General features: G+C 57.1%; 1 protein-coding gene across 1 annotated transcript; it reads left to right on the top strand.

Annotated features, from left to right (window-relative positions):
• Positions 1-1,287: 1,287 nt before the first annotated feature.
• ATP4A (ATPase H+/K+ transporting subunit alpha) lies at positions 1,288-14,431 on the top strand (the record flags this gene model as incomplete). The annotated part of the gene is made up of 21 exons (XM_082862313.1): positions 1,288-1,455; positions 1,564-1,623; positions 2,342-2,545; positions 3,717-3,830; positions 4,069-4,321; positions 4,591-4,859; positions 5,556-5,754; positions 6,135-6,244; positions 6,331-6,465; positions 6,970-7,162; positions 8,215-8,390; positions 8,875-9,011; positions 9,099-9,249; positions 9,345-9,513; positions 9,605-9,759; positions 11,020-11,143; positions 11,609-11,754; positions 13,356-13,489; positions 13,908-14,009; positions 14,098-14,189; positions 14,403-14,431. 21 exons carry the CDS (start codon positions 1,288-1,290, stop codon positions 14,429-14,431), a joined length of 3,120 nt encoding a protein of 1,039 aa, XP_082718439.1.
• Between the last annotated feature and the right edge of the window lie 1,405 nt (positions 14,432-15,836).

Raw genomic sequence — 15,836 nt, 5'->3', positions numbered from 1 at the left:
ACACTTGCCCCTGGAGACACGTCCACCCTGTGAGGCCCAAGCATGAGAATATCAAGGACCTGCCATTCCACCAGGCCAGCCCCTCACGTCTGCCCATGGAGATCCCTGACTGGAGGGGTTTCGAGGGGGTTCCCAGACCTCAAACCTGGCACTAAGCACCAAGTTCAAAAAGTCCTTTCCCTACTTTGCACCGTGGTTTCCCCACCTGGGCAGGTTGGGGTGGGGACAGGGGAATGATTGAGGGCTGTGATGGCTGTAGCTGGAGTGGGGCATGCCTCTGGGGTCCTCTGAGCCTCAGTTTCCCCCTCTGCACAATGGGAATAATAGTGCTGCCTTCACAGGGGTTTCTTGCAAGGACCCATGAGAACACATATGTGTAGCACCTGGCACATGTTTGGCAGTGCTGCTGTGAAGTGTGAGTGTTTTCACTGATGGTACCATATGAGAGCCAGGCTCCGGGGTCAAACCTGGGCTGGAATCCTGTCCCTGATACTTAGTCATCGCAACCTTAGGCAAAGTCCTTGACCTCTCTGTGCCTCAGTTTCCCCATCTGTACAATGGGGGCTAATAAGAGAACGTAACTTTGCAGGGCTGTTGTGAGGAGCTAAGGAAGCGTTCAAGCAAAGCACACAGGGCAGACCCAGCACGGAGCAAGTGCTCCCTGAACTGACAGCTATTACAGCGACTGCTGTGAGCACCCCCCCCACCCCTCCTCCGGGTGTCTGGCTCGGCTTCGAAGAGGACACTCTGCAGCCAATCTGCCTGGTTCTGCGTCCTGCCTCCCACGTCCTAGCTTGGGGACATGGGCAAGTGACTTCACCCCTCCGTGCCTCACTCTCCCCATCTGTAAGGGGAGTGGGTAAGAATGGCACTCACCTCAAAGGGTAGTTGTGAGGTTAAATAAATTAATATGTGAAAGCCCTTAGCACAGTGCCAGGCACATAATGAGCACCGTATGTTTGCTATTCCTCTTGTTAGTACAGCTATTCCCAGTGGTTCCCTGATCTCAGTGACAGGTTGCGATGGGGTCCGGGCAGGTAGAGCAGCCCAGTAGGGAATGCCCAAGCTGCCCGGGCCTGGAGGTCACCCCAAGGAGCCCCGTGATCAGCTGTAATCAGGTCCGCCCTGCTCCACCTCCTCTCTCCCTGGGTATATCAGGGCTGGTCCAGGTCCCAGGTTCCGTCTCCGGCAAAGGAGGGCGGCTGCACCGGGCACCATGGGGAAGGCAGTGAGTAGGGTCAGGGGTCGGGGGGTGGAGGTTGGAGGCAGGGGTTCCAGAGGGACCTGATGCCTTCCCCGTCTCCCAACCCCCAGGAGAATTACGAGCTGTACCAGGTAGAGCTGGGTCCTGGTCCCAGTGGGGACATGGCAGCCAAGATGAGCAAGAAGAAGGCGGGCAGTGGAGGGGGCAAGAGGAAGGAGAAGCTGGAGAACATGAAGAAGGAGATGGAGATTGTGAGCAGAGGCCCCAGGGGGCCTGGTGGGGTGGGGGGCGGGGCGGGGCTGGGCAAGGGGAGGCGTGGGGACCCGCGAGACAGTGAGTGTTGTGCCTCCTCCATGCAGAACGACCACCAGCTGTCAGTACCCGAGCTGGAACAGAAATACCGGACCAGTGCGACCAAGGTGAGCTGGGGCAGAGGGAGGGGTGGGTATAGGGAAGAGGAGCCGGGGGTTGGGGGCGCGGGGGGTGGGGGGAGAGGGAGGGAGGGAGGGGGGGAGAGAGAGAGAGAGAGAGAGAGAGAGAGGGAGGGAGAGAGGTGGGGGGAGGGAGAGAGAGGGGGGAGAGGGAGGGGAGAGAGAGGGAGGGAGGGAGGGGAGAGAGAGAGTGTGGGGGGAGGGGGGAGAGAGAGAGAGAGAGAGGGAGGGAGAGAGGTGGGGGGAGGGAGAGAGAGAGGGGGAGAGGGAGGGGGAGAGAGAGAGTGTGGGGGGGAGAGAGAGAGTGTGGGGGGGAGAGAGAGGGGGGAGAGAGAGAGAGAGGGAGGGAGAGAGGGAAGGGGAGAGAGAGAGGGGAAGAAAAAGGGAGGGAGGGAGGGAGGGAGAGAGAGAGAAACACATTAGAAAGAGCCAAACAGACCAAACAGAGAGAGAAGGTAAGAGAAGCAGATAAAAAGAGACAGAAGAGAGACAGAAACAGCAGGAAGAAAGACACTGAGAGAAAGGTGGGAGAGAAGAGAGAGACACAAAGAAGGGATGGGGAGAGGGGCGGCAACAAAGACGGAGAAAGAAAGGAAGAGGCGCAAGGCAAGGGGGGGGCAGGGAGCGGGAGGCAGGGAAGGAGAGCTCTCATTGATGAGAGGAGAGTCCTTAGTGACCACCAAGACCCCACTTCTCCGGCCCCCAGGGCCTGTCTGCCAGCCTGGCCGCCGAGCTGCTGCTGCGGGACGGGCCCAACGCCCTGAGGCCGCCGCGGGGCACCCCCGAGTATGTCAAGTTCGCCCGGCAGCTGGCGGGTGGTCTGCAGTGCCTCATGTGGGTGGCCGCTGCCATCTGCCTCATTGCCTTTGCCATCCAGGCCAGCGAGGGCGACCTCACCACGGACGACAATGTGAGTGGCAGGTGCTGGGGCCAGACATGGGACACAGGGACCTGGGGGACAGAGGACATTGAGCATGGGACTCAGAACACAAATGACATATGATGGGGATATAGAGGGATGGAAAACATCTCTAAGACATGGGTCACGGGGGCCAAAGGACATTGGGATATGAGACAGACCCAAGGACATAGGTCACAGGGGATGCAGGAGAGACTGTGTCACAGAGATAGAGGACATAGGCAGGGATACAAAGACATAGACATGCAACACTTAAGATATGGGACTTGGGAAACAGAGGGCATGGGACAGGCCAAGGACAGAGGGCGCAGGGGACACTGGGACTCACACATGGGCACAAGGGCATGGGGACACAAGAGATACAAGACTCAGGACACAGTACATGGTGAGACATAAGATATTAGACATGGGAGCACAGAGAAATAGAGAATAGTGAGATGGAGGACAAGAGGACATTGGATATATGACCGGGGTCAGGACAAGGGACATGGGGATGTAGGGACATGTGACATTGGACAGAGGCTTGAAAAGTCTTAGGACATGTGACACAGAATGGGGACTCAAGAGTACATAGACATGGGGAGACATCGGACATAGGCACCTGGAATTTGAGACATGGGACACTGGTCATGGAGGACACAGAAAACGAAGCATGAGATCTGCAGCACACGTGGAAATGGGGATGTGAGGGCACAGGAACTGTTGGAATAGGGGACACAGAGGATGGCACACAGACGATGAAAACACAGAATATGAACCTTGGAACACAGGGAATTTAGGACACGGGAACATGGGACAGAGGACTGTGGGGAACGCAAGACTTGGGGGGCACAGGAAAATGGAACACATACCACCAAGGTGCATGGTGACATGGGGCACAAGTCACAGGGTATGGGGCCACAGAGCCAGAGGAAATGGGATGTATGGACACAGGGACATAAGACACAGAGAATACAGGGCAGTTGAATGTGGGATATGAAGAATATGGGGACAGGGACACAGGTCACAGGAAATAGTGCCTGAGGCTTCCTAGTAGAGTGGGGGAAAACCACTGAGGTGACCTTGGAGGAAAACTACCAGGGCACCAGAGAGCAGGCAGGTGGCCTCAGGCAGGGAGCTTCCAGCCCCGAGTCATAACCCAGCCCCTCTCCACCTCCGCCAGCTATACCTGGCCCTGGCCCTCATTGCTGTGGTTGTGGTCACTGGCTGCTTCGGCTACTATCAGGAGTTTAAGAGCACCAACATCATCGCCAGCTTCAAGAACCTTGTGCCCCAGGTGGGTGTCCAGCCCCTGGCCACTTGAGGTTCCAAGTCTCCACAGGGGCACTGGCAGTCTCCTGGCATCTCTCTGTGGCCCCTCCCATCAGGCCCAGCCCGCCCTTCATCCCTGGCCTCCATCTCTCCCCACAGGTCCTCACCTCTCCCCACTTTTCACCTCCCCACCTCCCCACCGCATGCAGCAACTTCTACCCCCATTCCCTACCCTGCTCACCTCTGGTGCTCTTGCCCCACAGCAAGCAACGGTGATCCGAGACGGGGACAAGTTCCAGATCAACGCAGATCAGCTGGTGGTGGGCGACCTGGTGGAGATGAAAGGGGGGGATCGAGTGCCAGCCGACATCCGCATCCTGCAGGCCCAGGGCTGCAAGGTGGACAACTCCTCGCTGACTGGAGAGTCTGAGCCGCAGACCCGCTCGCCCGAGTGCACGCACGAGAGCCCCCTGGAGACCCGCAACATCGCCTTCTTCTCCACCATGTGCCTTGAGGGTCCGTGAGGTCCCCACCCACCCGCCCAGCTGACCACACTGCCTCCACTGCCCCCTTCTGCTTCCTTCCGAGACACACTGCCTCTCTACATCGCGTGACTGCCAACTCTTCGGGTCACACCGCCTCTCTAGCTCCCACTATTGCCACCCCTTCCCAGGTCACGCTGCCCCCGCTGCCTTCCATGACTGCCCCTCCTTTGGTTCACGCCACTGTGCGCGCCCCCAGTGCTGCCCACCCGGCGCTGAGTCACCCTCTTGGCCCCACTGCAGGCACCGCGCAGGGCCTGGTGGTGAGCACTGGCGACCGCACCATCATCGGGCGCATCGCATCACTGGCCTCAGGAGTAGAAAATGAGAAGACACCCATCGCTATCGAAATTGAACATTTTGTGGACATCATCGCAGGCCTGGCCATCCTCTTCGGTGCCACATTTTTCATAGTGGCCATGTGCATTGGCTACACCTTCCTGCGGGCCATGGTATTCTTCATGGCCATTGTGGTAGCCTATGTGCCTGAAGGGCTGCTGGCCACTGTCACAGTGAGTTGGGGAAGCAGAAGAGCGGTGCAGTGAGCTGAGAGGCCTGTCCATCTGTCTGTTCGTTCATCCGGGCTTCCCTCCATCTTCTCCCTATCTGTCCATCTATCCATTTTGCTCCCATCCACCCACCCACCTTCCCGTCATCCATCCTCCCCCATCCATCCTCACCCCAATCCATCCCCCCCATCCCCCCCCCATCCCCATCTCTCCACTTATCCCATCCATTCAGGAAACACCCACCGGGGCTACTCTGGGCCATGTCCTGTGCCACACGCTGAGGACTCGGAGATGAACGGGCAGGGGCTTTGACAGGAGGCGGCTGAGGTCCAGTGTTGAAGGCTGTGGGTAGCCTTCAAGAGTCAGCACTCAGTCCAGGGCCAGCCCAAGGGGAGGCTCAGGAAATGTTAGTTTTCTCATTTTGATTGTGCTGTAAGAGAAATTATAGAATCTCAGCTAGGGCAGCTTAGAGCAGGGCCTGGCTACGTATATCTGGTGGACAGATTGGGGAGGCATCCCAAGTGGAAAGCACAGGCTGGACGAAAGCTTGGAGGCAAGAAAAAGCCTACTCTTTGCAGGGGGATGCTGCATAGGCAGTACTGTGGCTAGGGTAAAGGATCCCCGGTGCCGGGAGAGGAGGGAAGTGGCACTGGGAGCAAGGCCTGGTCCCCAAGCCTGCATTTCTCACCCTTCCCCCAGGTCTGCCTGTCCCTGACAGCCAAGCGGCTGGCCAGCAAGAACTGTGTAGTCAAGAACTTGGAAGCAGTGGAGACACTGGGCTCCACGTCAGTGATCTGCTCTGACAAGACGGGGACCCTCACTCAGAACCGCATGACTGTGTCCCATCTGTGGTTCGACAACCACATCCACACTGCTGACACTACAGAAGACCAGTCAGGTGTGGGGGTGGGAGGAGACAGCAGCTGGGCAGGATCTGGTAGATGGTGGAGACCTAGTGGGGAGCTCTGCGGTTACTGAAGGGAGCCTGGGGAGGGCTTTGCATTAATGGAGAGGGGGCTCCATCTGATCAGGCGAAGGGCTGCGTCCTGGGTCTAGGGAGGGGACTAAGCTGCAAGTCTGTGAAGGGGCTTGGTACTTATTGGGTCTCATGGGAGACGATACGGAATCTGGAGAGAAAGCTCCGTCCTGGGGTATGAGGAGTTGTTTGGGTCCCACCCAGGTCTGGGGCGGCGATCCAGTCCTGATTCCGGGGGGCGGGGCTCGGTTCTGGTATGGGAGAGCTCCTTCGCGGCCCCAGCCTGGATGCCTGACCTCCAGGGCAGACGTTTGACCAGTCCTCGGAGACGTGGCGGGCGTTGTGCCGCGTTCTCACCCTGTGTAATCGTGCTGCCTTCAAGTCGGGCCAGGACGCAGTGCCCGTGCCCAAGGTGAGAGCCGGGGCGCTCGGGGGAGGGGATCCCGGAAGCCTCCTGGTGCAGCCGGGAGCGCTCCTGACACCGGCCTGCGTTCCTAGCGCATCGTGATCGGGGACGCGTCGGAGACTGCGCTGCTCAAGTTCTCGGAGCTGACGCTAGGCAATGCCATGGGCTACCGCGAGCGCTTCCCCAAAGTCTGCGAGATCCCCTTCAACTCCACCAACAAGTTCCAGGTGCGCACCAACCGCGGCCGGCCCCGCCCACGGTCCAGTCCCGCCCACAACAAGCCCTGCCCACTTCAGGCCCCACCCACATTCAGGACTGGCCTGCGGCTGGGCTTCACTCTCAGTCCCCTCCCTCTCCACAGCCAAACCCCACCCACATCTCCCGTCCCGCCCACAGCCAAACCTCACCGAGGTCCCGGGCGCTCCACCCGCTCTCACCTGTCAGGCCCTCCGTGGGGAGAAGCTCCTAGTCCAAATCCCGCTCCAGTCCAACTCCGACCCAAATTCTGCCCGTTCCCCACGTCCAGTCCCCTAACTAGGCCCCTAGGTCCGCCCCAACCCTCAGCCTCTACCAAGGACCTGCCCAACAAGCAAGCCCCTCACCCTCGGTCCCAGCCTGACCTTCCCAGAGCTATTCCGGCAGCGCTTGGGCGCCGTCAGCCCCGCCGTTCCCCAAGCCCCGCCCCTCCCTCTTGACCTCGCCCACAACACCGCCTCCTCCTCCTCCCACAGTTGTCCATCCACACCCTGGAGGACCCGCGCGACCCGAGGCACGTGCTTGTAATGAAGGGGGCCCCAGAGCGTGTGCTGGAGCGCTGTAGCTCCATCCTCATCAAGGGCCAGGAGCTGCCACTGGATGAGCAATGGCGCGAGGCCTTCCAGACTGCCTACCTCAGCTTGGGAGGCCTGGGCGAACGCGTCCTGGGTAAGACCCCCAAGCCAGGGTAGAGGTTAAACCCGCGTGCGAGGAGGCGCTAGCACGGAGCCCGCCCGACCTTCCCGGCCCAGCCCTGACCCTGACCTTTCCCATCATTGCTTGACAGTTGACCTGCCCCAGTCTACACGCTCAGCTTTGACTTTCCCTATCTCAGTCCTGAACCCTGTCCTCAATGCCTACCTTGACCCAACCTCTCCCAACCTGTTCTCACCTGGGTCTTACCTATCCTGACCCAACCTGTGATCCCTTGATTTTCCCCAGCTCTTGCCCCAGCTGATGACCTGCCCTTGCTTTCTTTAACCTCTGCCTTTCAGCGTACTCCTCTTGACCCTTTGACCTCCCTCCCCCCACCGCCAATTTTTGTCTCGACTCCTTAAACTTCTCTAACCCCTGCCTCAACTCCGGAAGGCACAAACCTGTGGTCCAATTTCTGGATCTTCCACTTTACTTGGTGTGTGACCTCTGGCAAGAAACGTCCCTTCTCTAAACCTGTTTCATCATTTGCAAGATGAGGATGCTAGTAGCCTCACAGAGCGGTTGTGGGGATGGATTCAGATACAGTTGTCCCTCAGTATCTATGGGGATTGGTTCCAGGACACCCACCACACTCCCCCACACCCTTACCCGACAGATACCAAAATCTGCAGATGTGCAAATCCCTTATGTAAAATGGTGGAGTATTTGCATATAACCTATGCACTTCCTTCCATATACTTAAAATCGTCTCTAGATTACTTATAATGGCTAATACAATGTAAATGCTATGTAAGTAGCTGTCAGTGTGTGGCAAATTCAAGTTTTACTTTTTGGAATATTCTGGAATTTTTCCCAGAATAGTTTTGATCCACAGTTGGTTAAGTCTGCAGATGTGGAACCTGTGGATACAGAGGGTTAACTGTAATGTGAATGAAGGATTCAGCACAGGGTCAGGCATCCATAGGTGCTTGGTGCAAGGCACCTGGTGATTTCACTCATCACCTGGCCTTGCTATGAAAGGGTTCACCCAGGACTCCTCTCTGACTTCCCTGTTTTCTGGTCAGGCTTCTGCCAGCTCTACCTGAGTGAGAAGGACTACCCGCATGGCTATGCCTTCGACGTGGAGGACATGAACTTTCCAACCAGTGGCCTGTGCTTTGCGGGACTCGTATCCATGATAGACCCACCCCGGGCCACCGTTCCTGATGCTGTGCTCAAGTGCCGCACAGCAGGCATCCGGGTATGTCCCTGGGGAGAGGACCAGGCAGGGGTGAGAACAGAGGATGGCAGTATTTGGGGATGAGGGGCCCTGTGACAGAAACGCACCCGAAAATGGATTGAACCACAAAGGAATATATTGGTTCAAGAACTGAAAAGTTCTGGGGAATGAAGCTTCAGGTATAGCTGGATCCAGGAATTCAATGTCTTTAGGAACTTGCCTTTCTCCACGTCTCAGCTCTGCTTTTCTCTCTGCTGGCTTTATTCTCAAGCAGTTCTCCATTGTGGTGGACAAAGATGACCACCCTCCAGCAGCTCCAACTAACGTCCCACCTGTTTAGCCACCCCATCGAAAAAAGAATGCCTCTCTGACAGTTGTACCAGATTGGGTCACCTGTTCATCTCTGAACCAATCACTATGGCTGGGGCTGGGGGATGTCCACTGGGGAGGACAGGGAGAGTGGGTTAATCTGAAGGGGTCAAGGGTCTGCTGGTTCCCCTTACAGGTGATCATGGTGACAGGTGACCACCCCATCACAGCCAAGGCCATTGCAGCCAGTGTGGGCATCATCTCAGAAGGCAGTGAGACAGTGGAGGACATCGCTTCCCGCCTCCGTGTGCCCGTGGAGCAGGTTAACCGGAAGTAAGCCCCCTTCAGCCTTCCTTGTGGTTCTTCCCACACCCCACACAGACTGAGGCCCCAGCGATGCCCTCCCACCTCCCTCCCTAGGGATGCCCGCGCCTGTGTGATCAATGGCATGCAGCTGAAGGACATGGACCCATCAGAGCTGGTCGAGGCACTGCGTACCCACCCTGAGATGGTGTTTGCTCGTACCAGCCCCCAGCAGAAGCTGGTGATTGTGGAGAGCTGCCAGCGACTGGTGCGACCCTGCTGATGAAGGCAAGCAGGTGGGCTTGGCTGGCCCTGGGCTGCCCTCTCACTGACCAACCTCCCACCTGTACCCACTGCCTGCAGGGTGCAATCGTGGCTGTGACGGGGGATGGTGTGAATGACTCCCCGGCCCTGAAGAAGGCAGACATTGGCGTGGCCATGGGCATTGCCGGCTCGGATGCCGCTAAAAATGCGGCCGACATGATCCTGCTGGATGACAACTTTGCCTCCATTGTGACAGGCGTGGAGCAGGGTCCGGGCTGGGTCAGAGATGGGGGCAGGCGGTGTGGGCACAGGAGGACGTGGGCTCTGAGGAGACTGAGGTGCCTGCTGTACTCCCACAGGCCGACTGATCTTTGACAACCTGAAAAAGTCCATCGCCTACACGCTGACCAAGAACATCCCTGAACTGACGCCGTACCTTATTTACATCACCGTCAGCGTGCCCCTGCCCCTCGGGTGCATCACCATCCTCTTCATAGAACTCTGTACCGACATCGTGAGTCTACGTGATGCCCCAGTGCCCCCCACCCACACGGTGCCCAGAGACATATGCCCACAGACAGGTGTGAGGGACAAGAGACCACCACGGAAAGTCTTGAACTCAGAGTGATACAGATGTGTGTATACCAGACAGCCAGATGTGGACACACAGGCAGGCAGGAAGGTAGCCATGGACAGAATTACAGATGGGGACACATAGGTGGACACTCAGATAGGCAAGGACAGATTCATGGACACACGTGGACTCAGATATGGACACTCAGACAAACACAGATTTTACAGACACGGATATCTGGCCAAACTTGGATCACAGACAGACATCCCTCAACAGACATGGACAGATAAACAGCATCAGATAGACTCCAAGGCAGAGAGACAGAAAAGATCCTCAGATCCAGCCACAAATGCAGCCAGGTGCACGGCCACGTCACACCTTTATTCAACAGCACTTACATAATGTCTGCTCTGGGCCAGGCACACATTAATTACTTAACTTTGTCCTCATAACTACTCTATGAGATGAGCTTTATTTCTTTATCATACCCATTTTACTGATGAGCTAACTGAGGCTTAGACAGCTTGAGCGGCTTGCCCCAGGTCACACAGCTAATAAGTGGCACAGCAGGGATTCAAGCCCAGGTATTCAGGTACCCCAGAACCTCTGCCACTGCTGCCACTCTGTGTCCACAAACAGATGGGGTGGGGGACAGGGAGGAGGACACATGTACACAGAGAGACAGAAGAGATTCAGAGATAGAGGGTGACAAAGAGAGATACAGAGACAGGAACACAGAGACAAAAAAGCAGGGGCACAGTCACAGAGAAAGAGACTGGAGATGGGGACAAAGAAGTGAAGAAAGTAAGGGACAGAAAGAGAGAAAGAGCGCGCAACAGGGAAACAGGCCAAGACCAGAGGACCCCAGAGAAGAAACAGACAGAGAGGAGGACAGAGAGGAGGGGGGCCAAGAAAGGCAGAGACAGAGAACACCCAATAGCAGAGATAATGCAGATGTTCTGATGGAGGCGGACACCAAGACAGATGGGCACACACATGTGGACTGGATATGCTGACATTCCTGACAAGGGCCAGCTGGACCCAGGCTGTCCAGGCAGGTGTGGCTGTGTGGTCACCGTGGGTCCTGCCTCCTAACCTCACTTCTGTCCCTGCCCACTGTAGCGGGGAGGGGGGCTCCAGAGAGTCAGGGACAGGGGCCCAGGCGAGCCATCAACCCCAGTTCCTTCCACTCCTGGCCAGTTCCCCTCTGTGTCCCTGGCGTACGAGAAGGCTGAGAGTGACATCATGCACCTGCGTCCACGGAACCCGAAGCGTGACCGATTGGTCAACGAGCCCCTGGCTGCCTACTCCTACTTCCAGATCGGTGCGTGCCCCAGGGTGGGGCGTGGGCTCCTCTGCAGGGCTGCTCGCCTGCCGTGGAGTCTCTAACGGGGGCTCTGCCTTGTTCTGGATCTTGGTGTCTGCATTTGACCCTGGATCTCTGTCATTCTCTGAGTCTGTGTCTGCACACAATGGTCTCTATGGTCCCCAGTGTCCCTTCTCTGTCCCAGGCCTCATTCTCCATGACCCTGTCTCTGGGTCACTGCCTCCTGTCTTTTTTGGGTTCTCTGGGTGTGTCTCTGTTCCTGCCTCTCTCTGTGTCCTGTCTCTTGTGTCCCTGTCAATCTCTCTTGGAGTCCTTGTCTCTGTGTCTGTCTCTCCATGTCTGTCACTGTGTTCTTGTCTGTCTCCATGCCACTGTTTCTGTGTTCCTGTCTCTGTGTGTGTGTCCCTGACCCTGTCTGTGTCTCCATCTGTGTCTCCCTGTGCCTCCTTGCCTCTCTCCCAGGTGCCATCCAGTCATTTGCTGGCTTCACTGACTACTTCACGGCCATGGCCCAGGAGGGCTGGTTCCCTTTGCTGTGTGTGGGGCTCCGGCCATACTGGGAGAACCACCACCTACAAGATCTGCAGGACAGCTATGGCCAGGAGTGGGTGAGCCCCTGCCCCATCCCATGAGTCCCGTGACTCATGGGATGCCACCTACCTTGAGTGTGGCCCACACTCATTCCTCCACGTGAGACTGAGCTCAGCCAGAGCCTCCCAGACACCCAGGCTCTCTGCCAGTTCTGGGGTGAGGGGCCTTTCCCACCACTGTCCTGAGCTCCGAACTCCTGCTTCTGATGACCCCAGCTGCACATGGGTCCTCTCTGCCCTGACAGCAACACATCGTCTCAGGTGTGGAGCCAGTACCACCCCCCCCACCCCACCCCCCACCCCCATTCTGTTATTTTCCCCGCAGCATCACTTACACAGAGTATTTGCATGTGTGGCTGACTTGAGTGAAAGTCTGGAGCAGAGAGGCTAGATCTGGCTAGCGGGTGTGTTTAGTTTGCTCTACAGAGCGACAGATCAGGATATTCCCCTTAAACATTTACTGTCGTGGTTAAGAATATAGATCTTAGGGCATCCCTGGTGGCGCAGTGGTTGAGAGTCCGCCTGCTGATGCAGGGGACACAGGTTCGTGCCCCAGTCCGGGAAGATCCCACATGCCACGGAGCGGCTGGGCCCGTGAGCCATGGCTGCTGAGCCTGTGCATCCAGAGCCTGTGCTCCGCAACGGGAGAGGCCACAACAGTGAGAGGCCCGTTTACCGCAAAAAACAAACAAACAAAAAGAATATAGATCTTAGAGCCAAACTGCTTGGATTCATTGTCTGCCACTGCTCCTCACAGCTGTGTGGCCCTGGGCAAGGTATTTTGCCTCTCTGTGCCTCAGTTTGCCCACCTCTAAAGTGGAGAGCGTAATAATATACTGATATTATCTCAGTGATTTTCACCGCGGTGATTTTCACAGTGTGGTCCCCAGACCAGCAGCATTACCTGGGAACTTGTTTGAAATGTAGATTCTCAGTTTCCCCCCCAGACCTCTGGGATCAGAGACTCTGGGGGTGGGGCTTGTGTTTTAACCAGTTCTTCTGGGGATTCTGATGTATGTTGAAGTCTGAATACCACCAATCCACTTCTTAGGATTATTAGGAGGATTAAATGAGATAATACATGCGAAACACTTGGGACCTGGAGCATAGTGAGTGTTCCTTACACAATTAACTGATATGTATAAAATAGTTATACTGAAGAAGTGGACTGAATAGTGGCTACCCCCTTTGAAAGGGCATGTGTCGTGTTCCTCAGAGGCCCATCTGGCCCACTGTGGTCATTTTTGCCATCTGCCCGGGTCCTGGAGTCACTGGACTTTGAAAATCCTGCCTCAGGATTCGAATTCCCTTTTCCCAGGTGCCTCCTTTCGGGTGCCCGGGACATTCTACATCACTCTTTTCATTATGAAAGCAACTGGCCTGGCCTACCGCTTGCCCAGGCAGTGACGGCCAAGCTGCGCTAGGCCAGGTTTCTAGGCCCCGCACTCTGGGGCCCTGAAAACGTGGCAGATCCTGCATCTCTCCTCTGCCCCCACCCCAGCCTCTGACGCAAGGAAAGGAGTATTTAGGGGTTCGTGGCCCTAAGCCCCGCAGGCCCGGCTGCCTGCAGAGGCTCTCCGCCTGGGTTCAGGCTGCTCGTGTTCTCTCCTGGCCCACAGACGTTCGGGCAGCGCCTGTACCAGCAGTACACCTGTTACACCGTGTTCTTCATCAGCATCGAGATGTGCCAGATTGCCGACGTCCTCATCCGCAAGACACGCCGCCTCTCTGCCTTCCAGCAGGGCTTCTTCAGGTGTCCCCAGCTGGCCCCAGCCCCGCCCCCACCCTGCCCTCCGAGCCCTGGCTGCAACTCCCAGCAGGTCCTCACCAGGGCTTACTGCAGCCAGCAAACCCCAGCACTGGATGTGCTGATGTGCCGGTGCAGGTGCTAACGTTCCTTATCAATAGCTGGCCAATAGCTCCCACCTCATGCCTCTCAACTGGCCCGTCTATGTTTCATCAGCTAACGGGGTGATGCTGACAGAGTTGGTGTCCACTGCTGGAGGGGCGCGGGCCATGCCAGTGTTCGATGTTTAGAACATCTCCCTGCTGCCGCTATCTGACCTCCTCTGACCCAGTACCCTGATTCCCATCCGGTCCCCAACTCCTCATGGCCTATCTTTGTCCTGTGTCTGCCAGTCTGAGCCTCTCCCATCCTGCCCCACCTGCAGGAACAGGATCCTGGTGATCGCCATCGTGTTCCAGGTCTGCATCGGCTGCTTCCTGTGCTACTGCCCCGGAATGCCCAACATCTTCAACTTCATGCCCATTCGGTGAGGGGGCTGTGAGCTGCATCGGGGTGGGCCTGCAGGACACAGACCTGGGGATAGCCTTGACCTTGCCATCTCGCCTGTGCCTCAGGTTCCAGTGGTGGCTGGTCCCCATGCCCTTTGGCCTCCTCATCTTCGTCTATGATGAGATCCGGAAACTTGGAGTTCGCTGCTGCCCAGGGAGTGAGTGTGGAGACTGGGGACCTGGGGATGGAGGGCTGAAACTTTCTCAGAGCAGCGGCCCTGACCTTTGATTTCCAGTACTTGACCTCCGAGCCCTTGACCCTCCATATCAAACCACCACTGAGCTATAACCTCTGAGCCCCTGGCTCCCCCCCACCCCAGCCCCGCCCCAAATCCCCCCAGCACTGAGTCTCCTTTCTCTCTCTCTCCCAGGCTGGTGGGACCAGGAACTCTACTATTAGAAGGACTGCTGTCTTCAAGCCATCCTCGAATCCACCACAGTAGGGGTGGGGGTGGGGGACACATGGGACCCTCCGGACAGCCACCAAAACATCTGAGCAGTCAATAGTCCCAGCCCCACCTGTGTCTGCTCTTGTGGTCCACGGCAACTCAACCTTGGGGAGACCCTCCCCACTCCCCTTCCCCATCCACCCTCCCGGAGGAGCAGTCCCTAGGCCCAGTCCTCTGAGCTGGCCTCAGGGAAGCCCCCTCCTGAATGGTGGGGGGACTTTGAAGGGGAGTGGGAAGGAGCAGCTCCCGTGACATGGCTCTGTCCTTAGGACTCCAGGCCAGCAAGAGGGCTGCTTGGGGGGTCTTCTTTAAAAACACACTCATGTCTGCATGATAGCAATAAACCAGCTCACGTCCACTGTGTTTTTATTCAGTGCTAGGCATCGTCTTATTAAGTGTTTTTTCATGAACCCCTTTGATCTCCCACAGCCCTACAACTTAGGGGCTATTTGTTCCCGGCTGTATCTCCAGTTTCTAGAACACAGCCTGGCACATAGTAGGTACTCAGTAAACGCTCTTGGGGGAGTGAATTCCCATCTCTTTGCCTAGGTTACAGCATTTCTAGGCGAGCCGGATGTGGCCACGGGCCCTCTCCAGAGAGGTGCCTTTAACCGCTCCACTAGCTGAACACCACCTCTGGGCTCTCCTTTCTCAGCACCCACTCTCCCTCTCTGGTCAGAATCCTTTCCACCTCAAGCATCCCCTCCCCGCTTCACAGGAGTTTCCTCTCTGATTCCACTTATGCCTTTGCAGCTGCAATGGGTGCCCTATCACTGGTTAGTCCCAACCAACTCCTGGAGGCCACGTCACAGGTCCCCTCCTCACACCCCTCACCTGAAGTTAGCCCTTCAACTCCCCTGTTGGAGACTCCCCTGTCCACAGCACCCCCCCCCACCTTTGCCACTGCTTTTCCCAGTCCCCTTTCTTGCCCCTCTTCCCCTTTCTTTGACGAGTCTCTCTGGCTGGACCGCAGGCTTCTCCTTCCTCATCGGCACAGTGCCCCCTTCCCCACTGGCCTCAGTTCTGTCTGCAGTGGTGCCCACATCTGTCTCCAGCTTGCCCCCAGCGTGTTCGAGGGGACCCACACTGGCCTCTGCATCATCCTCCAGACCTGATCCCACCCACTGTCCCATCATCGCAGCTCCTTCTCCCTGGGAAATGTAATGAGCCCTCGGGGAGCTTACAGACCCCAAACTTGGGTTACCCTGGGCTCCTTCACTCTTTCCTTTCTCACTGGTCATCTCCCTACTCCCCCCACCCCCACCCCACCTGGCCAAATAAGCTGGTCACCACCTGTCTACTCTGCTTCTAGCCACTCTCCTCCTACCCCTGCCGGCCCTGCCCTGGTCCAGGCCG

Source organism: Leucopleurus acutus (assembly GCF_964270905.1).
Source record: "Leucopleurus acutus genome assembly, chromosome: 20".
In the NCBI taxonomy this organism is placed as follows: Eukaryota; Metazoa; Chordata; class Mammalia; order Artiodactyla; family Delphinidae; genus Leucopleurus; species Leucopleurus acutus.
The sequence above is the reverse complement of the archived record's forward strand: the minus strand, read 5'-3'. Positions and strand labels throughout refer to the sequence as shown.